Source organism: Cynara cardunculus (assembly GCF_001531365.2).
Source record: "Cynara cardunculus var. scolymus isolate 2C chromosome LG 17, CcrdV1, whole genome shotgun sequence".
Lineage (NCBI taxonomy): Eukaryota > Viridiplantae > Streptophyta > Magnoliopsida > Asterales > Asteraceae > Cynara > Cynara cardunculus.
In genome coordinates this window covers 23,885,929-23,913,417 of record NC_037544.1, presented here as the reverse complement: position 1 = coordinate 23,913,417, position 27,489 = coordinate 23,885,929, and the positions used below count along the sequence as shown (strand labels likewise).

Below are 27,489 nucleotides of genomic sequence, written 5' to 3'. Positions count from 1 at the left end.
AATGTGCCACTATCAAGAACCCAACTAGAATTACCAAGAGTTAATATAATGAAATTGGTCTTTTAGGATGCACAGACGTCCTAATAAGGTACTTAATGGGACATTAAGTCTATAGTACCATTAATTGCGTTTCCTAATTCCTATATATTGAAATGCGTTGTAATAAGTTATTAGGACGAATTTACTATTTGGACAACTTAACAGGTTCTATCAACGAAGTTGGACAATCTATTAGAACACAAAAAATAGATCTTCTATTAATCTTTTTATATGACACTTTGAAAAGTGTCCTTTATATAAGAAGGCTAATTAGACATTTTTCAAAAGTGTCATATAAAAAAACTAGTCGAATGCTTTACTTTTTGTGTCATATTATGTTGTCAAGCTTTATTAATAAAATCTTAGGTCCTCTAACTTTATCTTAACAACTTATTGTAACGTCTTTTGATATGACACATAATTATTACTCCTATAAACTTAAAATCTCATTAACTATTCTGATACAACATCCAAAGACTATTACGCATCCTAAAAGACTAATTAATTGTATTATAATGATTTGTTACGAGTATATGATTAGTCATGAAGTTTACTGTAAGAACCGATAATCTTGTCCGATAAGTGAGAGAACAGACTCTTATACGATTAACAGTTATCGAAGAAGAGATGTCTACCAAGAATAAATTTTAATGACCGAAAATGTTACTCTATCTAATTATCGTGATATTTGCGGGTAATTTTTTAAATCACGCCTAAAACCGATTATTTTCAAGATTTCTTTAAATAAAATTATAAAATACAAATACATAGAAACCCATTCAAGTGGGAAGCCAAAAGAAGCAGTAGTTTGGGTGACACTGTCCTTTTCTGCAACTTTCCCCAACCACATTTATTATGTCTTGCGTCATGGTGAAATTTGGATGTGTTAGCAAATCCCGCTTGATATGAAAACTCAAAGACACCTGTCCGCCACCTCCTTCCTCCTAAATTCTCATCAAAATTCGTACTCAGAAGTCAGAAGAAGAAGCATCGGTTCCAATTTTCCAAAATTCATCCTCAAAGGCACTACTTTTCTTTCGGTACGATCTTGATTCCGATTTCAATTGGGATTCATTTCATTTGTTTTTTACATCTTCAGGTTCTTTGTTGCATATTGAATTAGGGTTTGTTTTTAGTTCGATGTTAAGGTGTATCTCACTGCCAATTTGTATGCTCCTAGAATACGTATTTGCTTTCGCTATTTGTATGAAATGCCTATGGAATGGTCAATTGTATGTTTTTCACTTCCCCTTGGGATATTTCTTAAATTTAGGGTTTTACATGAATTGCACTTGTGGGTCTTTCCCTGTGTTGGTTAATGCAATGATGCTATTGGAATGCTAGAAAGTTAATTGCTGCGATTGTCATGGATAAAGGAGTGTGGCCTATTTTAGTTTTTTAGTCAGTGCCCTAAATTATTGCTTGTTTTTAGGTGCTTTTACGGGTTTCTTGAAAAGGTGACTCGATATAGGGGTTATTTAGCTAAATGACCTCCCAAGTGCTTTTTAAATCCATGACCTTCTGACGATTTCTAGGCGTTCTTGCATATGGAATTAACATTCTTCTGTTAAGTAGTGATACTCTCAAACCTGGCAGAAGGTTATGGGTTTTAAAGAAACTTGACAAAAGGTCGTTAACCAAATGACCTCTCGATTTAGCCTTGGTTCTTAGAGTTTGAATGCTGAATGTGTTCTACTATCTTGTGTTTCCGGTGTTGTACACTTGTATGCAAATCAATATTCTCTGTTGGGATTAAAATACTAACATGTGATAGATTCTATCATAGGCCATAAACTAGGCCATGACTGGGAAGAAAGTTATTGCTATATGCCAGTTGGGTGGTGTATTCAAGACTCTTGGTGATGGTTCACTGTCATATGATGGTGGGGATGCTCATGCCATTGATATCGATGAGAATTCGAAGTACAGTGATTTCCAGATGGAGGTTGCAGAGATGTTTAATTGCATTCGTGGTTCCATGTCCATCAAGTACTTTCTCCCGGGAAACAGGAAGACGCTTATAACAATCTCCAATGACAAAGACCTTCAACGCATGATAAAGTTTCATGGCAATTCCAGCAGCATTGATGTATATATCATGATGGAAGAAGTTTTTGCTACAGATGTTTCAAATATGCCTGCCAGTAGGTAGTTCTCATCAGTTGTTCTAGTGTTCTTATTAGGCCAAAATGCATCAAATTTAACAAAATTTGGTTTAGTTCCTCTTTAGTGTAATGAACGATTTTTTTCTTAAATCGATGTAATGAAGTCTCAAATTTTCTTATTTTGGACCCATTTTGACCGGTCACCTACTAATCTTGTAACATATAATGACGTGAATGTCTGTTTACAAAATGTTTATATAATGGTTATGACAAAGTGGATGATAAACTTGACATCCATGTCATCATATATTACAAGAATCAGCAGGTTACCGGTCAAAATGGGTAAAAAATAGGAAAATTTGGAACTTCGTTAAGTTGATCCAGAAAAAATCAGGGGGATAGGTCAAGAATGAAAAATTACTAAACTATCCATGTCGAATTAAAACCTCAAAACCCTTGAATTCTTTCACCCGCCTACCTCACTCTCGCCGGTCGAGTCCTATATAGTCCCGTTTGCGTACATAGCGCACCTTTATTACCCTTGGTCTTTTTAGTTGTCCTTGTGACTTTTAGCTTTTGCTTATTTACTCACATTTGACCATGCAGGTCAAGTAGAACAACATTGTCAGAAGCTGGAATTCTTGCCGATGCCACTCCTTGTGTCTTGGATGATGATATGGACGAGATAAGTCCACGGGTTCTGCTTGGTTCAGCTTTTGATGTGCCAGATGATCTTGCTAATGTTGAACACATTGCTAACATTGATCAGCACATTGCTATAGACTCTGAGGTGCCTCTGCCTGTTTCTCTATCTCTTCCTGATTCTGCTGATGAAAAGCACATGAAAGCTGCCCAGCAATGGCAGAACAATATTACGGGTGTAGGCCAAAGATTCAACAACGTAAATGAATTCCGTGACGCCTTGCGTAAATATTCAATCGCTCATCAATTTGCTTTTAAATATAAGAAGAATGATAGCCATCGTGTGACTGTTAGATGCAAAGCCGAAGGCTGTCCTTGGAGAATTCACGCATCACGGCTATCAACCACCCAACTAATTTGCATTAAAAAGATGAATCCAACACACACGTGTGAAGGGTCCATTATCACGACAGGTCATCAGGCAACCAGAAGTTGGGTGGCGGGTGTCATCAAGGAGAAGTTAAAAGTATCTCCAAATTACAAACCAAAAGATATTGTCACTGATATCAAAGAGCAATATGGTGTTCAGCTAAATTATTTTCAAGCATGGCGTGGGAAAGAAATTGCCAAAGAGCAGCTTCAGGGTTCATACAAAGACGCATATGGTCAGTTGCCGTTTTTCTGTGAGCAGATAATGGAGACAAATCCTGGCAGTCTTGCTACTTTCACTACTAAAGATGACTCAAGTTTCCATCGCCTTTTTGTCTCATTCCATGCTTCATTATATGGATTCCAACAAGGTTGTCGGCCTTTGCTTTTTCTTGGTAGTGTGCCATTAAAATCAAAATACCAAGGAACTTTATTGGCTGCAACTGCTCCTGATGGAGATGATGATGTGTTTCCTGTTGCTTTTGCTGTTGTGGATACAATAACCGACAACAATTGGCTTTGGTTTTTACAGCAACTTAAGGCTGCATTGACTACATGCCACGGGATCACATTTGTGGCTGATCGGGAGAACGGATTAAAGAATTCGATTTCTGATGTTTTCCAAGATGAGAGCGTATACCATGCTTACTGTTTACGCTGCCTTTCGGAGCAGCTTATTAGAGATTTAAAGGGACAGTTTTCTCATGAAGTGAAGCGTCTCATTGTTGATGATATTTATGCCGCTGCGTATGCTCCAAGACCCGAAGGTTTTCAGAAGTGCATTGAAAGCATCAAAAGTATCTCACTTGAAGCTTACAATCGAGTCATAGAAAGTGAACCTGTGCACTGGGCGAACGCCTTTTTTCCGGGTGCAAGATATAATCACATGACATCAAACTTTGGTGAGATGTTTTACAGTTGGGCATCAGATGCTCATGAACTACCAATAACCCAAATGGTGGATACCATAAGGGGTAAGATAATGGAGTTAATTTATACTAGAAGAGCCGCTTCTAACCACTGGTTATCAAGGCTAACTCCATTTAGAGAAGAAAGATTAGAAAAAGAAAGCATAAAGGTTTGTGCACTTCAAGTTTTTAACTCAGGCCCAGCTGGAAACAAATTTGAGGTCCGTGGTGATTCCATTGAAGTTGTTGATATTAGTAATTATGATTGTAGTTGTAAAGCATGGCAGCTTACCGGATTGCCTTGTTGTCATGCAATTGCGGTTATTGGTTGCCTTGGCCGTGATCCATATGATTATTGTGCTAGATACTTCACAGCTGAGAGCTACAGATTAACTTATTCAGAATCGGTGCATCCTATTCCAAGTGAGGGTAAGAAGGATTTTTCTCAGGCAATTGTAATTGTAACACCTCCTCCAACTCGTCGTCCACCGGGGCGCCCCCCTACCAAGAAACTTGGAATGCAGGAGGCAAATAAACGTCAACTTCAATGTAGCAGATGCAAGTGTATTGGGCACAACAAGTCAACTTGCAAGGAGTTCATCTGAACATGTGTACTGAGTAAGTATATAGATCCATAAAACTTTCTCTAGCAAGTATGTGGAAGCTTTGCTGTTCATGACGATATTTTATGAGCCTTTGCTAGTTTATGATGGTTTTGAATTAAGGATAAAGAAAAACTTAACATAGGAAGCGTTAAAAGTAGTGAAATTGATATCTAAATCTATCATACAATATCTAGATGTTAATCTATTATGCATGAAATTATATATCTTATTAAAATAGTCTAAAAAAGTGTACATAATGATCATAGAGCTCATTAAGTCGTGAATTTTAAGTTTTTGACTTTTTGTATGATGTAATGTACTTGATGAAGCCTGAATATGTTTTGGAACGTTTCTTTATGAAACACGGAAGAAAAGTAATAGATGGTGAGTCTCTATAGAGTTAGAACTCTAGTAATGGCGTTTTGTGTTCCCAATAAAGGAACCTTCTAGATGCTAGGATTTTCTTGTTATTATGCTTGTTTTGTGTGCCTTTTGTTTTTAGACATTGCCAAGAATAACATATGTTAGGAAAACATATTCTTTTGTTTTTAGATTGTATAACCTTTCTAATAAGCAAATTTCGACCACATCTGAAAACAATAACAATAAGTCATTTACCAAGTTAATTGTGATAAGCTAAAAATTTAATCAAAACGAACTATAAGATATGAAAAACCTAAAACAGACATAAACGGTGTACCCTAGTAGGATATATAAAGTTGCACTCCCTCCATGCACTATTGGTGTCCTACTTTGACTTTGAATGTCAAAATTGTATTTATGAAAGCTATAATTACATTTCATTCTGTCCAGTTTTAAAAATCAATCTTTTTATTTATTTATAACACTTGATTTCCTTGCAGTATTTCTCTTAAAAACTAAATATAGCAATCAATTTGTAAAATTGAAAATTGTTTGTTTGACATTCATAGCCAAATTAGGATAACTATTGGACAATGGGGTAGTATTATTATATCATATATAATTCGAAGAAACCCCAAACAAAGATTCAGTTGATGGATTGATCTTAGCCCAAAATATTAAACCCAATTTACTGGCTCAAACCACTAAATCGATTGAAAAAAATAATACGAAAGTAGCAAACCGCATTGGTGTTAGCCAGTTGGCGATTTCCATGTCCAATAATCAGAACATGTTTGCTTGGTCCAAAAAAACCAACCCAAACCGACCAACGTTCATCTCTGGTTCCATCCCACAGAGAACATGTTTCCCAACAGACCCACGGAATTAGAACTTACCTTTCAGCTTCAATAAGACAAGCAAGACTCCTGAAAACTTTTTGCCAATTTAACCACTATGCCTTTATCTTATGACTTGCATCTTCCTCTATCTCTTAGGGGCTGTTTGGTTGTTATTCCATTAAGTACAAATTAAGTTGTCTGTATGAATTAACTTAAATTGTTTTTTGTTTGTTGTGTTGAATAATCTGTCTGAATGATATAAATGATAATCTCTAAATAAAATGTGGTACAATTCAATATGCATGTTATTGAACATCAACTAATGAAAATTCTTGGTACTAATCTTTTACACTCTAAAACATATTGTATTATCATGTAATCAACCACACTAAATTCTTCAATTTGCATTAGTTGTCAAACAAATATATTGAAATATATAAGACGGTATGAAATTGGTAAGTGGAACCTATGTATTTGCATGTTAGGGTCACAAAAAATTTAATATTGTTTTATTTTACTCCAATTTGAAAATCACTCATTGATAAATGTAACTAAAACTCTTGTAAAATGGCTTTTTTCTAGTTCTTTTCCCTTGATATAATTGCTTTTCTTTTATATGTTTCTTATACCTGTTGTGTGTTTGCATACACTCCTATGTTACTGTGCTACTTTTCTCACATGTTTCCTTGTTTTTTGCTTATGTTTTGCAAGCTGGAGGTCTTCACGGAAAAACAACCTCTCTACCCTCCGGGGTGGAGGCATTGTCTGCGTACATCCTACCCTAGGCATGAGAATGAGACCCGCCCCATTGGGGAACCCGGTGTACCCTCCCTGACGTGTACAGGGATTCCCCGCAAAACCGGGGACCGGGGATGGGGACGGGGATCCCCAAAAGTTAAGAACCAGGGATGGGGATGGGGATGGGGATGAGGCCGGGTAATGCGATCCCGCCCCGTCCCCGTATATTAAATATATTGTATATTATTAAATATGTTATTTATAAAGAATTAGATTTAGTATTCTTTGGATTTAATAATAGTATTTTGACCTTTCTTCTTCTATACATTTTTCTAACTTGTTTTACCATTTTACATATAAAATATGGAGAGCCGAAAGCGTTTAATCAAATAATGATGTATGATGATGTGATTTTGTTAAGATATGAATATTTGATACTTCATAAAAGCAAAATTGTGGAAATATGCGAGATTTAAACATGGACCGTTTTGGATTGCTTTGGTGTTTAACACATTTGATTTAAAATATATCACATAAACAGGGGAAAAAATCCCCGATTCCCCGTTGGGGATCCCTGTTCCCCATTGGGGCCGGGGACGGGGATGGGGATGTGATCATGGGGACGGAGATTGTGGATCGGGGACAGGGATTGGGATTGGGGTCCTTGCCCCATTCCCATGCGTATTCTACCCCCATACCCTACTTATATGTTGGATATAATGGGTTCGTTTGGTTTTATAGATCCAAGCTGTTTTGTGAAATCTACTTGTAGAGTAAATCGTGAAGAACCAAGACTGGGGTATTGGTCATGGCTGTTTTGAGCAAGGCAAAAGTGCATGTCGCTGTGTCTGACCATCGGAAAGAGTTTTTCTTCAAAAGATCAGTTAAAGTGGGTTGCTCCCTTCATATATTTGAGAGTAAATCTAATCCAGATTGTCTCAACTATAATCAAACTCTGCATAAAAACATTAAGTTCTTGGAAGGGGCACTTTTAGTGAATTACTTGAAATAATAGTAAGGATTATTTACATATATTTAGAGAGCCAAATTAGTAAATAAATATTCTACTCAGTTTCTGTATTGGTCTCGCAGTTTATTATTTTAATATGATTATGATTGAATTTCAACTGTTAACTTTACATAACAGTGATGGTGGTAAGTTGGTTACTCGCGTTATGAGTATTTAGTCTAGTGGGATCTTTTATTTTCATTCTTGCTAAGTGCATTCAGATGTAGGCTCTTCGATGGCAAGTTGCTAAGTATATTCGTTATTTTCATGTTAACATTTTGTGTTGATGTTCAAATATTCCTTTTCTGGCATGATGTTGCTTCCACTGAATAATGAAGTTTCCATTTAGATTTTAGGGTAACAGACTAGGCATGGGGATCTAAACGGGAGGAAGGGAGCTGGAGAGGTACAAGGTTAGTGAGTGGTGGTTAAGTTACCCTAACCCTAAGTTAAGTTACAGGAGTGGGTAGTTTCCGCCCCTTGGTTATGTTTTTCTAGTTATGCTTGTATTTATATTATTGTTGCTTACCCATATCTAGTTTCTCAAAATTTATCGTATTTGTCTCTCTCTTTCTGTTTATGTTGCTATCTAGCTTTTCATATTTTAGCATATCTGTTCTCCCTTTGCACACACTTTTCGGAAAACAACCGCTATGCGTACATGTAATCCTTACACCCCACTGTCGAGTGGGATATACTGGTCTTATTTTGTTTGGTTTACACACTGTACTTGTCTTTTCAGATTGTGCTTTTGTTATGTTTCCAAACTCTTGGTCAACTTCTGGATAACTTTTTGTTAACTAAAGTTTGGGAACTTATATAGTCAAGAGATGCATTAATTCAAAGCTAGACGTCCAGAATCTGGGGGTTGGTCTTCTTGATTATTATAAACTTAAGCACATTTGGAAACTCTAAAATCTTTGGATTAGATATAAAAGCATTTAGGGGCCGTTTACCAAAAACTTATCAGATAAGTGCTTACCGGTAAAATTCAACACTATTACTTATTTACCGGGTAAGATTTTAGTCCACCAAAACAGCACCATATGCAATAATTTACCCGATAAGCTCTTACTGTGGTAAGAGTTGTCTTTTTCACTTACCGCGTAAGATTCATGTTCCTTGTCTCGCTCTTACCAGGTAAAATTCTTGGTCCTTGCTATATTCATCCACTAATGTTATGTGACTTGGTAAGCGCTTTTCCAGGTAAGCATTTGGTAAACGGCCCCTTACTTAAGCACACTTGGAAGCTCTAAAGCCTTTGGATTAGATATAAAAGCACTTACTTAAGCACATTTGGAAGCTCTAAAGCCTTTCGATTAGATATAAAAGCACTTACTTCTGCCAACTGTTTTAGTATTGGACTTTCTCTCATAATCTGTTTTCGAGTCTTTGTAAGCGTTGCAATTTTACATATTTATTAACTCGGGCTTGGTCTTCTTTCTTTCTTTCTTTCTTGCAGATGGAAATACACTACATCAATCAAGCCGAAAACTTCCCTAAAATGTTGACACAGAAGTGTGTATCTTCTGCCCTTCTGTTACTTATCTTGCAAGTGTTTCTGTTTCTTTAAATCCATTCTAGTGTTTAATTAATCAAATGTAGGAGAATAGAAAGCTTTAGGAAGAATCATTGTACAGTTTTGGTTGCGGACGTGATAAGCACCTGCAAATATAAATAAGCAGGAAGCATGGCTAGACTAGTTGCCGGTTTTTTAAACTTCTTTCTTGTTTCACCGGTGATGATTTGGTTGAATAAGTTCCGACTGCAACAAAATGGGTTTTTTTAACGACCCAACTGTCTTTGGATGTCATAACAGAATTTTAAGTTTATAGGACCAAGAAACTATGTGTTCTATCGAAAGGCATTCCAATAAGATGTTAGCCAATAACAATGTATCATATTAGCCATTTTATGACATTTTTGATGTATATATAGTTTTTGATTCTATAAAATTAAAGTCTCATTATGTACTCTATTAGGATGCATGTGCATTTTATAAGACCCATTTTGCCCATCCAAGATATATTACGGGAAAATGGTTCTTGTAGAACCAAAAGAGGTACGATGGGAACTTGTTCCGTAAAACCGCTCTAACATAATAATTCTTCGACTATATGATGTGTGATATCTGTCTCTAGATCCCTTCGATCAAGGTTTTAGATGGCGTGAGTTGTGGCGCACAGGCAATGTCAAGCTTCAAGCCTTAGGAGTCATGACGAGGTCATAAAGCCTGTCAGGTTGGCGACAAATATGTATATCATATATATATAATTGTATATATACATATAATTTCTACTATTAAGCTAATGATGTTAAACAATTTAAATTAGGTTATATGCTAAAACATAAAAAGTGAAGTCACTAAAAATTTAGAAAAAAGTCAAATATCACGTTACAAAAACTGCGCATTGGACAATGACGTGGCACATGCTTCTTTTGCCATGGTGTGATGTCTCAGTTGTGGCAAGTCTTTTAGAGCACTGTTTTTTATACATATTTAAAATTTTGATATTTTGTGTTTAAATAGAGTTCTAAAACCTTGTGTTTATTACATCATTTTCATATGTAATTAATTAATTAAAAAACATTTCATTTTACTTATGTTGCTTCATATTTGTGTACAATCGATAAGAGGTATGTATCAGACTGGAACTCATCAAAAAGTCGGAAAAACAATGGAATTGAAAACCGAACCAATAAGAAATTAGTCGGTTTTTTAGTTTATTACTGGTTCAGTCCCACTTGGCTGCGAATGGCATACATACTTTGATTTGTTTTCTTTATAAAGATACAATTTATTGACTGTAATCTCGAGTTTGAGTCGATCTTGAATACAAAATAACGTTTGTTTAATCTTTTTAACGAGTTAAGCTGCATAACACCAATGTTCAGGAACTCGATTAAACTTTTCGAGTCTAGCCTAGTCATTCAAATATGATGTACATATTCATATATTCATGAACTATACAATCAAAATATATATATATATTATGGAGCTCAAGTATATAAACTTGTTTACTGATCTCGAGTTCGAACACATTAACGAGCCTATAGACTTCAAATTTTAGGTAATATTGTATAATATAAGTTTGTTAACCAAACATCGATCTTGAGTTTGAACATGGAAATAATGTTCGAGATCGAACACTACTTTTAAACATTTATTTAAGCTCAAATCTAATAAACATTTTTTGGAACCAAAGTTATTAAACATGACTCAAGTCATTAACACCCCTTCATATCCAATGTTTCAAAACATGCAACAAAAATATAATATGTTTAAAAAGACAAATGACATGAAATTACACCGAATATTGTTGTGATTTTTAATAAAGGAGTAAATTACAAAGTTGTCCCTATATTTAATCAACTAACTCGGATTTTGTCATATTTGACTTCAATAAATACACCCAAACCTCGTGGTTTGTATTTTATTATGGATTTCGTCCCAAAAAACGTTAAGCAATAGCGTTATATGTTCATAACATGCAAGTGACACCAAGGTGTTTTGATTATTTTGTATGTTTGTTATAAATAAGAGCAAACTACAATTTTCATCCTTGTTATTTGTTGTTTTTAATAATATTAGTCTCTGGTTTTTAAAGCCTACTTTTTTGTCACTACGGTTTCTAGTTTCTTTCCCTTTTCGTCCATGAGGTTGATGACGTTAGAAAAAGCCAGCTCAGGCAGGGGTATTTTTGTCTTTAACCTCTTTTATTTAGTATTTTATTTTATTAACTTCATAAAAATATATGAGCGTGTATTATTGCTGCACATGGGCTGGGCTGATCGGATTGAAGGCATTTGTATAACATAACACAATATTTGCGGTTTGAAAAATCTCAATCCAACCCAAACCGTGCGGGTTGAATTGTCAGGTTGATCGAGTTGAAACTTTGATACATCAATTACAATATAGCTAATTGTTTGTGTTTAAACGAAGTAAAATCAAAATGATAACATACAAAAAAGGCTAACGAACTCAAAAAAGAAAGTTGAAGGTTAATGCAAATAAAAAAAGTAAAATTACAGTTGAAACTGTAATATAATTTTTAATATAGTTAACTACAGATTGGTCTAATGTCTAATGTACATGAACTAATCAAGTACTTAACAATCATATTAAATACATAGTATACAAAGGCATTAGGTTCATCGGGTTGGGTGGGTTCAAATGACGCTAACACAATTATAACCCAATTAATGCAATTTGGCCAATTTTTTTTTATCAACTATGTGCCGGTTGCCTTTGGTTGAGTTTTCTTTTTCAGTTTTTTTGGTTGGGTTGACCAGGTTGGTTGGGTTTTTTTGGTTGGGTTGGTCGGGTTTTTGAGTACCCCTGACATGCACCCTAACCCGTCTTCTTTGATTCTTAAAAATCTTGTTTTTGGGTCGGGATTTTTCCAAGGTCGGGGGGTGGGGGGACACCTCCGAAGGGCATGTGTGGCCGTTTCATGATCAAACGAACATGGATTTAGACGAAACTTTACGTGAGTTCTTCCACTTTAATGTTTCCAACCCTTCCCCGATGAAGGACGACCCCCTCCCCCTTCTTCTTCAGCTTCGATCCCCTCCCCTCTCGACGACCTCCATCACTCGCCAATGAACTCCATCTTCTTCTCCTAGACCTTCTCTCACCTCGTGATTTCACCTTAAAAAACAAAATACAAAACCATAATCAAAATCAACCATAAAACATCCATTGATGCCTAAATATGATAAAGCCTGCTTTAGGATAAGCAGGAACCTAGAGGTAAATAAGGAGATGATGTCCTCTTGGCTAGGGGTGTAAATGATGCGAGTTGAGCTCTAGTATCACTATAGCCGACTCGAACTCGAAACCCAATTTCCAAGCTCGAACTTGACTCGAAAACTCGTGAGTAGTAAAAATCAAAGCTCGACTTGAACTCAATAACTATTTCTCAAGCTCGAACTGCAACTCAAATTAAGCTTGAACTCGAACAAGCTAGAACCAAGCTCACCCATTGAAATTTATAAAATTTTAGGGTATTTCTCTTATAAATTTTAAAACTTAAAGGTGTTCTCTTAGTTCTTATAAAACTAAAATGATCAACTTCAAACTTCATCATCAAAAAGACAAAGTTAGAAATTACAGCCCTTTCTTTATATAATATCTTTTCTCCTTTTCTTTTACCATCTCTCTTTCGATGGGACAATTCCACTAACCCTTTTTATAGTTTTTTTTTTGTCTTTTTTTAATTGTGATTTTAATAAAAAAATAATTGATTGATTTTTATAATTAAAAAATGCATAATTTTGTTTAAATATCTAAAAATATAAGACATTTTTATCATTTATATTTTACAAATTTTATCATAAAAACTTATTATATATAAAATAATCGAGTATCTAACGAACTTTTCGAGTCGAGTATTAGGTAGTTTGACTCGACTCGTTAATATATCGAGTCGATCTCAAGTTCGAGCCGAGCCTATTCGAGTCGAGCTTTAACCAAGTCGATCTCGAATAACTTGCAAGTTGTCTCGTATCATCAGACCCGTTTTTGACATTTTATGGGTCCTGGACGAACATAAAAACAGGGCCCACTGCAAGAAAGAAGACTTTTAGCAACGACTTTTGTCGTCGCTAAAAGTCCATTTATCATCAGAAATAGTATATAACAACATGTCGTCATTATAATTTGTGTCGGAAACATGTCATCGCTAAAAGGCACATCGTCAGAGTTCACTTTTCTTGTAGTGACCCTTAGTAAGTACGAAAATAAATTCAATAAATGTTTTTTATTAGTATAAAATTGAGTACAAGAAATGCTAATAATTTACTGAGGAAAGAAATCATTTTTTATCTTTATTATAGATAGATAAGAGAATACTTAAATTTAAGTACTTCTTATTAGGTAATTTGAAAAATTCATAAGTCGAACAATTGATAAAAATATTTAAATTCTATTTTCCTTCTTTTTTTGCTCAACTAAAATAAGATGTTAAGATTAAAAGTTTATGTAACATGACATATATAAGAGACATTGCTAAATACATCTGGTAGAAATTTTTTTTGATTAATCACAAAACCATGAAACACTTCACAAATTATAAGAATAATAGATTGATTGTCAAACAATAGTAAAATATTTTATATAGAAGCAAAATTAGATAATAATAGTCAACAAAAACAATTAGAACAACATAACCAAAGAGCAATAGTCAATAGAAGCAGAAATTGATAAAAATATCCAACAAAAATATAGCAATAGCAAACATATGATCTTAACGTTGAATTGTTGAAGCGCGAAAACAATCAACCATATAGAGATATCAATAACCAATATTATTGGACCTTGTTGGAGATAAAAAAAAGTTGAGTGGCAAGAAACAATAACATATAATAAATGATCAATTAATTTTTTTTTTACTTTATTCTCAAATGTAATTAGTTGTTATATTTTTTAGCCCTTATTATCTACTAAATTCTTTTTGCCACATATTATATGGTACAATTTTTTGGGTTTCTTTAATTTATTAAATTTTTTTAAACTACTATTGTATTTTAAGAAAAAAAATTGGGCCCCTGATATTTTTAGGCCCTGGACGTGCGCCCGTACCGCCCTGGGACGGCCCTGCGTATCATTTACACCCTTACTCCCGACATTCTTTCCCATTATATAAAGATTTGGTTCCTCCCCCCCCCCCCCATATACACGCATGGCAAAAAGTGCAACAGAAAGAAAGATGACTTATTCTAGAAGCTTAATTATAAAAAGGTTAAAGGTGATCCATAGTATATTTCTCTAGATACTTAAGTATGACCTTGGTCCATTAGTATATCAGAATCAACAGCAGAACTCAAAAAAGACAGCCTTTACAGGAGTAGAGTCCGACCATTGAACCAACACTTGTGGAACTTGTTTTCCTCCCTGTTTCATGATACGGCGAGCCTGAATTTCCAAAGGATTAGAAAAATGTAAGGGTTTGGACAAAACTTGACAAGGAAAATATGGAAGGAGGAGTTTATATGCTCAACATCCACCAACTCAGTGACAGTACTTGGATAATCTGTTCACAATCACCTATATAATCGTTTTATTAATGGAGAGTGGCAACCTACTGATAAAACTCATTGATATGTCTTCCCATACTCTATCAAGAATGGGAAGTGGTTGCAAGAGTCCCTGTGGCAGTCTTCACAGTTGTAGTCTTTTGTACACCAGAGTGACCTCCCAACATAGACCCATGAAATAATTTAATTGTAAGTCGGGAGCTGCCGGAACGTAGACCCGACCTTTGTAATAGAGTAATCCTTCCTTATAAGTGAACACTAATTGAATTTGCCCAACTACATGCAACTACTCTGAAACTGTTTGAGCATACAAGTCAGCTGTCGTGGCCCTTCTAATTTCGTCTAGAACTCCACTATCCACCAAATATAAACCATTAAACTATCCTTGCTGTTGATCAGGTTATCCAGATAGAGCATTCAGTCTTTGATTGTTTAACTGGCCTTGTGAACAACGGTGTACTCGAAGCCTAAAAGTTTCATGAGCCAATGGTGCTGCTCTGGATTCTGAGTTACTTGTGAAGTGAGTTGTTTTAGGCTGCTGTGATCGGTTACAATGGTGAATGGTGGTCGGCCCAACAAGTAGTGGCACCATTCTTTTACGGATGAGGTAATGGCATACATTTCGTGACTATAAGTGGACAATGCTTGGAGCTGTAGGTAGGGTCATTTACTAAAATAGGCTATTAGATGTTTGTTTTGAGTAACAATAACTGCCTACAGAGAGGCATCTGTCTCGATTGTGAATGGCACCAAAAAATCGTCAAGAACCAAGACTGGGGTATTGGTCATGGCTGTTTTGAGCAAGGCAAAAGTGCATGTCGCTGTCTCTGACCATCGGAAAGAGTTTTTCTTCAAAAGATCAGTTACAGGGGATTTTATTGATGCGTAGTCTCTTATGAAGTGCCTGTAGTACCCGGTTAAGCCTAAGAACCCTTGAACCGTAGTGGTGGTTGTAAGTATGGGCCAATTCATGACATGACCACCTTGATTTTCTCAGGATCCATACTAACACCCTTGACTAAGATGATATGACCCAGATACTTCAAATGATATTGACCAAAATAGCACTTCGTGGGTTTAGCAAATAGATGGTGGGTTACTAACACCTGCAAGACAGTGTAGATGATTCAAATGATCAGTCCAATTTTGACTGTAAACCAGAATATCATACAAAAAGCATTGGAGAAGCTTGTGGAAAATAGAGTTCATGGTAGCTTGGAACGTTGAGGGAGCATTTGAAAGTCCAAAGAGCATCAGGAGAAACTCATAGTGCCCCTCAGGGGTCTAAAACGTTGTTTTTAGAATATCGAGGGGTGAATTCGTATTTGAAAGTACACACTTTTCAAATCCAGTTTTGAGAATACGGTGGCACCTCTAATTTATTAGGAAATCTGTGCGACAATTCAAATGCTAGCAAATGATTTCTAAGGTCCCTTCAAGATAGAAATCTAAGGACAACAAACCGAACAACAAATGCAAATAACAATGATCTAGGTGTTGCACAAAATACACTACCAAAGATAAAAAACCCCACACAGTATATAATAGCAATATATGTTAGAATCTACGTACATGAAAAGTTCACAAAATATCAACACGAGCATTTAATGTGGTTCCACTATCAATGTGATAGTGTACGTCCACCAAAGAGAGAGAGAGAGAGAGAGATAGAGAGAGAGAGAGAGAGAGAGAGCAAAGTTTTATTACCACCAAGGAGATTACAAAGTGCTTGTACAAGAATCTTAAGATCCACAATCAGCTAGCAAGTCTTCCAGAACATCAACAATTTCAAGAACACTCTCGTATATCACATATAATATATATATATATATATATATATATAGAAAAGATACTAGCTAGAGAGAATGTTGCATCTAGAGGAAGAAGAGAAACAGGGTGTGTAAAAATGTTGGGGCCAAATGGTTATTTATAATCATTCGACGAGTAGGGACCAAGATTGGAGGATGAGTAGTGAGAAAGCATGGCAACAGTAGGAGCAAGCTTAGTGGACTAATCACCAAGTTTTGATGAGTAGGGACCAAGTTTTGGTTTTTAATGATTTGGTCATCGGGTGTGGCATCCATAAACACAAGTAATATATTTTATATTACAACATTCCACCATGATGCACGAGATCCTCGAAAGCGAAACAAATCCCAAACCAATGAATACAAGTTCTTCCAATAGTTGATCATCAAATAGATAACAAGTAAATTGGCATAAGGTAGCAAATTGCATATTAACCATGATGAGCTTTGGCATGGCCATCGTTGTCAAAGTTACAAGCAAACAAATAACTTCAAATACACAATCCACTTAAACGAGGTAGTGCAAAGCAAAGTAAGGCTCTAAATCACTTAACCAAGTAATTCCTTCAAAAATGCCGTTTTTTCACATGTGATAATATCTCGTCTTTGCTTACCAAAGTGCCCAACAATACTAACACAAACGAAGCTGGATCAAGTTTGAGCAATGCTCAAACATAGCTGGCAGTAGCGACTTAGTGAACGTATCAGCGACATTGTCATATGTCAGGACTTTCTTCAAATAGACAATCTTCACTTCATGTAATCCCACAACAATTAAGCAATTAACACATCAATGAATCAAGCAGTCGTATATTGATGAACTTGAAATTACAGATAAATGCCAATGTATGGTTGCTTATGATTTAACAATGATTAGTCTAACCTAAACTAGAAAACAAGGAAACATATTTATACCTTGAAAGGTATTTACAATTTTAGGCCTTCTACTTTAATACAACAAAAATATAGATCTAAATTTCTCCTCCTTTGTATTAAAGCAACAAAAATATAGATCTATCTCCTCCTCCTCCTCCCCCTAGAGTAAAAATTCCTCTTCTTACCTCTAGTTGTGGTGAGTTCCACTTCCTTACAAAAGCTGAAAGACTCGAAGCACTCAAGGCTGAGGAAGAACTCCAAATTCAATGACGTCAAACTGAGGATAACCTCAAGCTGACTAAGTCTCTTGTTTCTCATGTTCTTTGAAAGAAAATATCTAAAAAGATGGTGAATGCTGTCAAGGCCCAAGCTAAATTGCTCTCAATTGCAGAATCTGAACGTCAAAAAACAATGAAGCTAAATAACCGATACAAGAAATAGAGTGAAGATCGACTTAATAAAAGAATTATTCCCCTTCGCATCTCTAACGTCACAATCAGTGGTCATAAGAAAGATGGTGGAATGATTATCTCCATGCATATCATCAGAGATAACCTTGACTCTGTCATCGAGTACCCCGCCTACCTTGGATGATATAGCTACGACAAATGGTTGGAAATCCGCCAGGCCATTCAGCGCTCAAAGTCAAGGAACATGCCAATAATTGAAGACATCCTCAGCGAGCTGATCAAGAAGATGTCCAAATTTGTTGTTGTAACTACAAAGCCGACGTTGAAGAAAGGTGGAAGAAGAAATCCTTCAGATCCTAATGATGGACCAACTCTGAGGAATGAACATGAAACAAAGTTCTCCCTGGAAGAAGTCCTAAAGGATTCAAAGAAGCCAAACATCTCTATGATGAACCTATCTTTGCCAGCGAAGTGTCCTTATACACCCAACTCTGTACACCTAAAGCTTGACTTTGGTTTCATATTCCTTGACTATGATGGTGAATATAGCTTTCAAAGAGTATTTTAGCTCCGTCTCTGTCCTATAGAACATCTTGATTATCTAAGATATTGGTTGAACAATGACCTTTATGGTGAGATGATAGACCGCAAGATCAGAAAAGAATTTCTACGTTGAAAGATGCTTGGAGAAGAAGTAGCTGGTTACATCGACTTCAGGGACTGATAGAATAGAAAAAGGACAAGCTCCAAGGATTCCCTTCTCATTTATTAGAGGGGGAACAACTAAATGTTTGGAACCCTTAGGTGAGAGATTCACTTTCAGCTTTGGCTTAGGTTTCTGAGAAGGTTCAAATACCTTGGTCCCTGAGGAAAAAGGTTTAGAACCTTAAGGTTTAGATTTGGGTCTATTACACTTGTTAGCCTTATTGGGAAGAGGAGCGATGACAATGGATTTACCTTGTCTTTGCATACAGAACTCGAGGGAGTTCCTTCAAGATGATTCTCAGTGGAAGAGTACTGAGAAGAAGAGGTGTCAAGAATGGAAGAGAAAAAACTACCAAACTTAAGCATGGACTTGTCAATGACACATTCTTCTTGATCATAGAAGAATCCTAGAACACTCTTTATCTTGGCAGGGGTCTAAGCATTGATGATCTCAGAGGCCTTGATGGAGGATTTGCAGCATCCTTCAATGGTAGCCTTCTCAGCCTTGAGTTCAACAACAGCTTGCTCACGCTCAGCGATAGCCTGCTCGTGTTAGATGCTTATGGTTTGGTTTAGAATGACCTAATCCTTAAGATTTTTCTCAATCTTAGTCAGATTTTTGATCTTAGAATGACATCTCTCTAATTGTTCTTAAATATCAAAATTAAGCTTTTCAACTTTGGATTTTCCATTCAGGGCATTGTAAAGATCAACCGTTAGCATATCTAATGCAAATAGGCTATTAGAGATAGAAGAAAAGGGTTCATTCAGGGAACATACCTGAGTAGAGTAGATGACAAACGATCATTGGAAGATGATGTATTTTATGGTTCATCTTTGATATCCTTGGCCATTAGACAAAGATAGGTTGTATCTTACTCATCAGAGGATGACTCTTCAGAAGAATCAACCCAGTTATGTTTTTTAGCGACAAGACCTTTTCCTTTATGTTGATCCCAGATCTCTCAATATAACACGAAGATTTATGTTATGAAACCTAAATCTATCGTATGAATGAAGAATAGTGAAGAACAACTTATAAAATATTCAAGAGAATATGAAGCTTCAAAGGATTTCACTATAATAACTTTAACGAGAAGGAATTAATAATTTACAAGACATATGATAGCTATTTATACTAGCAATATAGTCTAAAAGATAACAATCTAATGAAAGATATCTATGAGATATTCTAGGGAAAAGATATCTATCTAGATTTTTGGAGTTATCTCTAACTACCTTGTGTAACTGAATTCCTGCTGTCGATGAGTCATCTCCAGCTGTCTTCTAAGTAGTATGTTCAACCAGGAGTCTTTTAGTTTCTTCTTTGCTTGGATATCTCTGATTGAACTCTTGTTAAATCTGCTAAGTGCTAATAACCAGAGGGGTGATGAAAATGCATTGTTCATCGCACCTATGGACCATTTATCGCATCTCTAGTTTGCCTTGAGCACTTAGGTCTTTTCCAACTCTTCTTCCCTCGGTCCTCTGGACTTTCATACTACATTTTTCATTACTTTTACAATAAGAATTATGGTGTCTAACAATCTCCCCCTAAGTAATGAAAAATAAACAATAACTAGTCTATGAAACATGAATGAATTGTAATGAACAAAGACTAATCTAGTAGAAACATCCTTTTTACCAAAAGTTTTCATTTTCTGAAAATTGGATTGTTTCGTACAATACAGAAGTAAATAAGGATAGAAAATTTTACATCTCAATCATGATCTCCATTGTATATTTTCCAGAAGCGCATTATCAGTCCTCTATAACGAACATGAATCAACTCCTGTCCCTCCTTCCTTGGCACATGTACTCTGCCCAATCTCTCTCGTATAACCATCTGAAACCATTCAAGTGTATCTGTTGAATACTTAAAGGCCTCAATCAATCTAAATAATTTATTTCCCTTGTACTCGTTCTTAAAGACCAAGCCAAGTTCTGGTTGAGTTAAGACTGAAGCAGAGCACGTCTCCAGCAGTCCAGGGAAGTCTTTATTTGGAGCCGTGCAGGATAGTCTTTCGATGCCCAGTTCCAGAGCTATTTGGAAATCATTTTTTGCTCTAAACTTTACAAGTGTCCCCATCGCCTCTATGATCACTCATCCCGTACCGTATCCCATGATCTTGACGCTAAATTGTGTGGCCATACAAGTCTATCAAGTCCCATGGATTGAGATTGATGAGATCATTGTCATTGAAGACGCAGATCATCCTATGTCCGCGTTCCATAGTGTACTCGATGTGCTTGATGGCTCTATTCATGAATGTTTGCATCTTGATGTCGTGGACCGTTTTGATTCCATCATTTGAGAAGACGGCTTGTGGTAGTTGTGTCGTCTGTCTCACGAATCTGTGTCTGAGCAGGTCCATCGATTATGGTGATAGGTTGGGAGGATTGAGAACTATTTGCTCGTTGCGATCATGATAGAGGTATTGATGGATGTTCTCCATCATGATAGGTTCTCTTGGCGACACCGATGGACGTCTTCTTAAGGTCTCCATTTGTGCTATGACGTCATGCACTCGATCGATGGTTGGAGGTTGCCTAGAGGAGGAGGGTATATCTGTAAGCACTGTTTGGGTAGGTTGGCTAATTGGTGGTTCTGGTTAGCTAATGGGTGGTACTGTTAGGCTCATTTGTGGTTCTGGTTGGCTTATCTGTGGTTCTGGTTGGGATGTAGTTTCTAGTTGTATGGGTGTGGGTTCTGGTTGTATTGGAGTAGGTTCTGGTTTAATAGGAGTGGGTTCTGGTTGCTTTGATGATGAAGGTGGTGCTGGTGATGGGGTAAAGGGAATGGCTGGTTCTTGTGAGGTAGAGGGTGGTTGATCGGAGGGTGATGAAGAACTCACCAAAATTGGTGAGAACTCATTGGCTGGTGGTGATGGGTTGACAGTGTCTGCAGTTGGTTGAGATGATGAAGTATCAATATTTACAGAGGGAACCTGTACATTATGTACATCATCAGATGGCTAAGCCTCTGGTTCCCTCGCATCTGTTCCATCGGTTGGTTGGGAGGTTGGTTCTTGGACTTGTGGAGGTGGTGGTGCTGCTGTTTCCATCGGGGTGATGGATGGATTCTCCCCCTCATGAGGACCACGACCATGATCATCTTGGTCTGAGTCATCATGTCATGGCCGTTTAAGAGGCCGACTGGTGGAGCATGAGGCACGACTCCTCTTATTCTTTTTCAACCGTAGCGATTCAACGTATTCCCTGACCGTCTCTCTCCTGCACGCTTTTTCCATCGTGAGGAGGAGAGAGTTGGTTCGCTCTTACTGTTGAACAAGACTCTTCTTTAGGGTGTTTGTGGGCTCGGCGGCTCTAGAAGCTCGTTGAAGTTCGAGATCAATGCCTTTGTTAGAGAGCGAAGGTCAGCGCGAGTGACCACGTCTTGGGGGGTGGATGTGGAGGTGGAGGTAGTGGGTGGTATGGTGATGGAGGATATGAGGGTTCGTACCTCTGCAGCAAATGAGGTAAAGGCTTCATCAGGGTGGGTGCTGCAGAGGGAAGGGGGCTGTTTGTGGTATGCTGGATATTATGGTGGTGGGTAGAGAGGCGATGGAATTGGCGATGTTTGTGACTTGGGTGGAAAGGGTGTGGATGGATGCATCGGTTGTGGTTATTTGTGCCGAGAGGGCGGCTAGGGATGCATCTATGGAGTTATGGCTGGTGGTCATCATGTTATGGTGAAAGTTATGTTGTTGGACCACCAGACGCTGGAAAGACTGGATTCTTGTGGTATCATCCCTCGATTGAGCCTCAAGGGATGCGAGGGATTGCTGAATGGATGTGAAGTCAAGGGTTGGGGTGGATTCAACAATCCTTGCTATGCAAAGTTTAAGGTCATCCAAGGACCGGTAAATAGAGTCAGCAAAGGCGTGGAACTCAGCCTTTGTTAAACCCCATAATTCATAATGTAAAAAGTAATGAAAAACAATAAGTGATGAAGAACCAGAAGACCGATGAAGACATCAAGGCAGAAACGGCTAAGTCTGGAGTACAACCAGAGGACCAATGGACGACCTAGGATGCGATGGAAAGAGGATCCTCATCGATCCTCTGGTCATCAACACTTAAGAGAATTCTCTAGCAAATCATCCAGAAGCATACGATGAAGATTTTAAGATAAGGATGATTCATCACACCATGGAAGACAGCTGGAGATGACAAGTCGACAGCTAGACTTCGAGTTTATCTCTAATATTAAAGATTATCCATAGAATAGATAAACGTTATCTGTTAATAGAAGATAGCTAAAAAGTCTCATTAGATAGTTATCTTCTTATTAGCTGATTTGTATAAATAGGAGATTAGGCCTATTGTAAAAAGAGTCGCTTTTACGTTTTTATTATTTATAAAGTGAAATCTTTGACGCTCAAGATTGTTCTTAATTGTTTAGATTTCTTTCTTGAGTGTTCATCATTTTGTTCATAACATCACTATAATTTGGTTATTATTAACTAGAGTATTAGTATTATTGAGAGATCTGGGATCAACAATTGGTATCAGAGCTAATTGATTGATTTTCAATCAAAACGATCATACAAAAAATCTCTCAATTTCTGAATTTTTCTCTCGTAAAAACACATCCTTCTCTTCAAAATTCTCAATGGCCAACTGGAATTCTGCTTATAGCGTTGGCTCCCTCACCAAGCCTCCAACTCTTCAACGAGAAGAATATCCACAATGGAAGATCAGAATGGTGAACTTCTTGGAAGGAATGGACAGGAACCTCCTNTCCCTCACCAAGCCTCCAACTCTTCAACGAGAAGAATATCCACAATGGAAGATCAGAATGGTGAACTTCTTGGAAGGAATGGACAGGAACCTCCTACGATATGTAATGGAGGGTCTTTACATTCCACAAACTCTTGTTCCAAGAGTTCCAGGAACAAATACCACGGCTGAAATTCCTGCCTACTACATGCCCAAGGATGAGAAGAATTGGGATGAAGACGACATGGAAATAGTTGAAACAGACAAGAAGGCCAAACGATTAATAATCATGGCCAAACCCAATGAAATCTTCCAATCCCTCGATGCATGTTCCACAACAAAAGAACTTTGGGATGAACTGGCAAGCCAATTGGTAGGAGGAGCAAAAACGAAGAAAAATCGTAGAGCACAATGTCTCAACGAGTATACAAAATTTAAGGCCGTCCCTGATGAACCAATACAGAAGACATACGATCGTTTCAAGACATTGATCAATCAATGTCGTCGAAACAATATCTCCAAAACTAAGGTAGAAAACAACGTTTTGTTCCTAAAAAGTCTGGGCGATGAATGGACTCAACTGTCTATGTCCCTTCAAGCAAACCAGGACCTAAAAGGCTGGTCACTTCATGATCTGTATGGAAGCTTGCAGCACAAGAAAACGACATAATGAAAAGGAAAGTTTCCATCGGTGGACCTCTTGCACTTGCTGCCGATGAAAAGGAAAAATCAAGGACCTCTACCAAAGAACATAAAAAGAAAGGAAAGAAAGCACTGGTGGTAGAATTAGAATCTGAAGAAGAAACCTCTGACTCAGATGATGAAATTAAAGCTTTTGTCAAATCTTTGGCCTTGATCACCAAACAGTTCCAGAAAAAGTTCATCAAGAAACCTTATGAACGAAAAGTGTTCAAGAGGGAAAGGTACCAGTCATCATATGAAAGGAAGCCGTCCAAGTTGCATCAGAGGGAAGATGGAAAAGATGGGAGAGAAGAAAGAGAAGAAAGAAGAGAAGACAGAAGAGACGAGAAGAAAGAAGACATGGATGGAAGGAAAAATGACCTCCGATGCTCTAGATGCGGAAAACTAGGCCATTTTTCCAAAGAATGCAGAGGACGTTTGGTAAAGGATGCTGATTATTACAAAAACAAATACAAGTATAATCCTAGAGAACGAAGCCTGATGGCCGAAAAAGAAAATTGGGTATCTGACTCTTCATCGGATGATGAAGACAAAGCACTCATCTGTCTGATGGCCACGTCCAATGCAGAATCCGCCTCCAACTCTGATGATTAGGTATGTAAGTCTCCTTCAAATGAAACCAACTCTACTCCATCGGAGCTAGAGTTAAGAGTAATAAAACTTTCAGAAGATTTTTTAAAATTAAAAGAGAAATTAAATTTTGAAAAATTTGAAAGGATAAAAGCGGAAAAAGAAGCAAGTTTCTACAAAAGAGAAACTAACCTTCTAACCGAAGAAAAGGCCGAACTAGCAAAAGAAAAGACTCACATAAGCTCTCTTAAGAAATCAGAGGAAGATAAACTTCTGGAGTTAAACAAACGAATAACTAAGGACCTAGAAAAGAAAACTAAAGCCTTAAAGAAATCCGAGGCAGATAGACTAAATTCAGTTGCTCTTAAAGACTTCTTTCAAAAAGAGCGGAAAATTCTTCATCAGAAGCTTCAAACCAATGAACTCTTGATGAAGAAATATAAAGATGCCCAAGACTTTTACGAAAAATTAAATGGCCAAAAGGACAATCAAGGGATTGGATTTAATGAATTGGATTCTTTCATCGAATCAAAGAAATCCACCCTTGAATCCACTTTCAAACTTGGATGCATTCAAAAATCCGACTTTACTCCAAAACCAAAAGCAAATTTTAAAAGAATTAAAGTCGATGAAAAAACTGTCGTTTCAAGACAGAACTTTGAAAATGTGGTATACGAGAATAGTACAAGTAAAAATTCTGATGGAAGAAATGACATTTCTCAATCAGAAACCGATGGAAATTCTATGGTTAAACCAGAATCTCTGATTGTCAATTCCTCTCCATCAGCAAGTACTGTTGATGAAAAAGAGAATACAAAAGAGGAACCATCAGCTAATGAATCGATGAACAACCCAAGTAAAATTGMAAGTTCATCGAAGTCAGAATCGATGAAACCTCAAGCAGATTACTCTGAAGCATCAACCTCAACCTCTGAACCCACATTTTCCAATTCAATCCGTTAATTTTGACTTTGAGAAATCCGCTAGAGACTTTCTTGATTCTGAATCTGAAGAAGAGATAATTTGTGAATCACCAAAGATCATTGAGGATAAGAAGCATCAAAACTTAAAAACCTCAATGAAATATGGTATTCCTTCATCAATGAAAACTTCAGACAAAGAAAAGAGAAAGTTGAAAGGTAGTAAATCTGCCAAAGATAACTTAAAAGGCCCTAGTATATCCTTCAGGTACATCAAGTTTACTCGTGAGCAAAAACAGAAGTGGCCTGCCTCTGAAAACTTTGACCACCTCTTTTCTTTCCATCCAGCTGAAGAAAAGCAGACATTCCTCAGGAGAAAAGAAGTAAAGTCCAAGACCTCTTCCAATAAAAAATCTGAACTAGATAGGAAGTTTGTAAAAACAACCGATGCTAGAACAAGATTTACTCCTAGATTTACTTCTTTGCTTACATCGAATAAAAAGAATGTTAGACATACAAACCCAAAGCATCATTATTGTCAATGTTTAATCCTTTTACAAAACCTGTGGAATCACATGTTGACACATCATTGTCCCTTTTCACAACACGTTTATCGATACAAAGTTAAAACCAATGAAAACGTGAAAAAGCCTAAACCCAAGGGCAAGGGAAAGGCAAATAAAACCAAGCCTGCAAAAGCTAAGGGCGATGAAAAGAGTGTGAAATCCCCTACTAACAAATGAGGACCCATTATGAAATGGGTACCTAAAACCCCTTAATTTGTCTTTGAGGACCAGCATGTGCAACCATGGTATATGGAGGATCCGTGACTTTTGAAGACAACAGCAAGGGCACTATCAAAGGATATGACACTCTCATCAAAGGCAAAATCTCCATCAGCAAAGTGGCTTATGTCGAAGGATTGAAGCACAACCTGTTAAGCATAAGCCAGTTCTGCAACAAGGGTCTTGAAGTCAGGTTTCGCAAAGGTTTCTGTATAATAGAAACAATGCGCGGACAAACAATCATCAAAGCAAAGAGAGAAGGAAATCTCTATCTTCTAGATTTTGAGTCCTCAATGGGACAAGACACCCTTTGTCTTGTTTCCCATAAGAGCGATGAAAATTGGCTATGACATCAAAAATTTTCACATCTTAACTTTGATGGACTACGAAAATTAGCCACACAGAAGTTGGTCAAGGGAATTCCTGTTAAACCCCATAATTCATAATGTAAAAGGTAATGAAAAACAATAAGTGATGAAGAACCAGAAGACCGATGAAGACATCAAGGCAGAAACGGCTAAGTCTGGAGTACAACCAGAGGACCGATGGACGACCTGGGATGCGATGGAAAGAGCATCCTCATCGATCCTCTAGTCATCAACACTTAGAGAATTCTCCAGCAAATCATCCAGAAGCGTGCGATGAAGATTTAAAGATAAGGATGATTCATCACATTGTGAATGACAGCTGGAGATGACATGTCGACAACTGGACTTCGAGTTTATCTCTAATATTAAAGCTTATCAATATAGAAGATAAACGTTATCTGTTAATAGAAGATTAGCTAAAAAGTTTCAATAGATAGTTATCTTCTTATTAGCTGATTAGTATAAATAGGTGATTAGGCCTATTGTAAAAAGAGTTGCTTTTACGTTTTTCATATATATAAAGTGAAATCTTTGACGCTCAAGATTGTTCTTAATTGTTCATAATTTCTTCTTGAGTGTTCATCACTTTGTTCATTAATTCACTATAATTTGGTTATTATAAACTAGATTATTAGTGTTATTGAGAGATCTGGGATCAACAATTGGTATCAGAGCCGATTGATTGAATTTCCAATCAAAACGATCAAACAAAAATCTCTCAATTTTGATCTTCTTTCTCGTCAAAACACAAATCCTTCTCTTCAAAATTCTCAATGGCCAACTGAAATTCTGCTTACAGTGTTGGCTCCTTCACCAAGCCTCCAACTCTTCAACGAGAAGAATATCCACAATGGAAGATCAGAATGGTGAACTTCTTGGAAGGAATGGACAGGAACCTCCTTCGA

The 27,489-nt window shown here is 36.9% G+C and overlaps 1 protein-coding gene across 7 annotated transcripts; it reads left to right on the top strand.

The window, feature by feature from the left end:
- Positions 1-957: 957 nt before the first annotated feature.
- Positions 958-9,606, top strand: LOC112501053. 7 transcript variants are annotated; one of them, XM_025104697.1, is made up of 4 exons: positions 958-1,079; positions 1,826-2,187; positions 2,751-4,741; positions 9,140-9,606. In XM_025104697.1, the coding sequence occupies exons 2-3, from the start codon at positions 1,841-1,843 to the stop codon at positions 4,726-4,728; spliced, it is 2,325 nt and encodes a 774-aa protein (XP_024960465.1). In that variant the 5' UTR covers positions 958-1,079; positions 1,826-1,840; the 3' UTR covers positions 4,729-4,741; positions 9,140-9,606. The 7 variants fall into 7 exon arrangements, 5 of the variants coding, with proteins under 5 accessions (XP_024960465.1, XP_024960466.1, XP_024960467.1 ...); XM_025104698.1 differs by having other exon boundaries at positions 1,814-2,187; XM_025104699.1 differs by lacking the exon at positions 9,140-9,606 and having other exon boundaries at positions 2,751-4,344; positions 4,488-4,593.
- Positions 9,607-27,489: the final 17,883 nt, after the last annotated feature.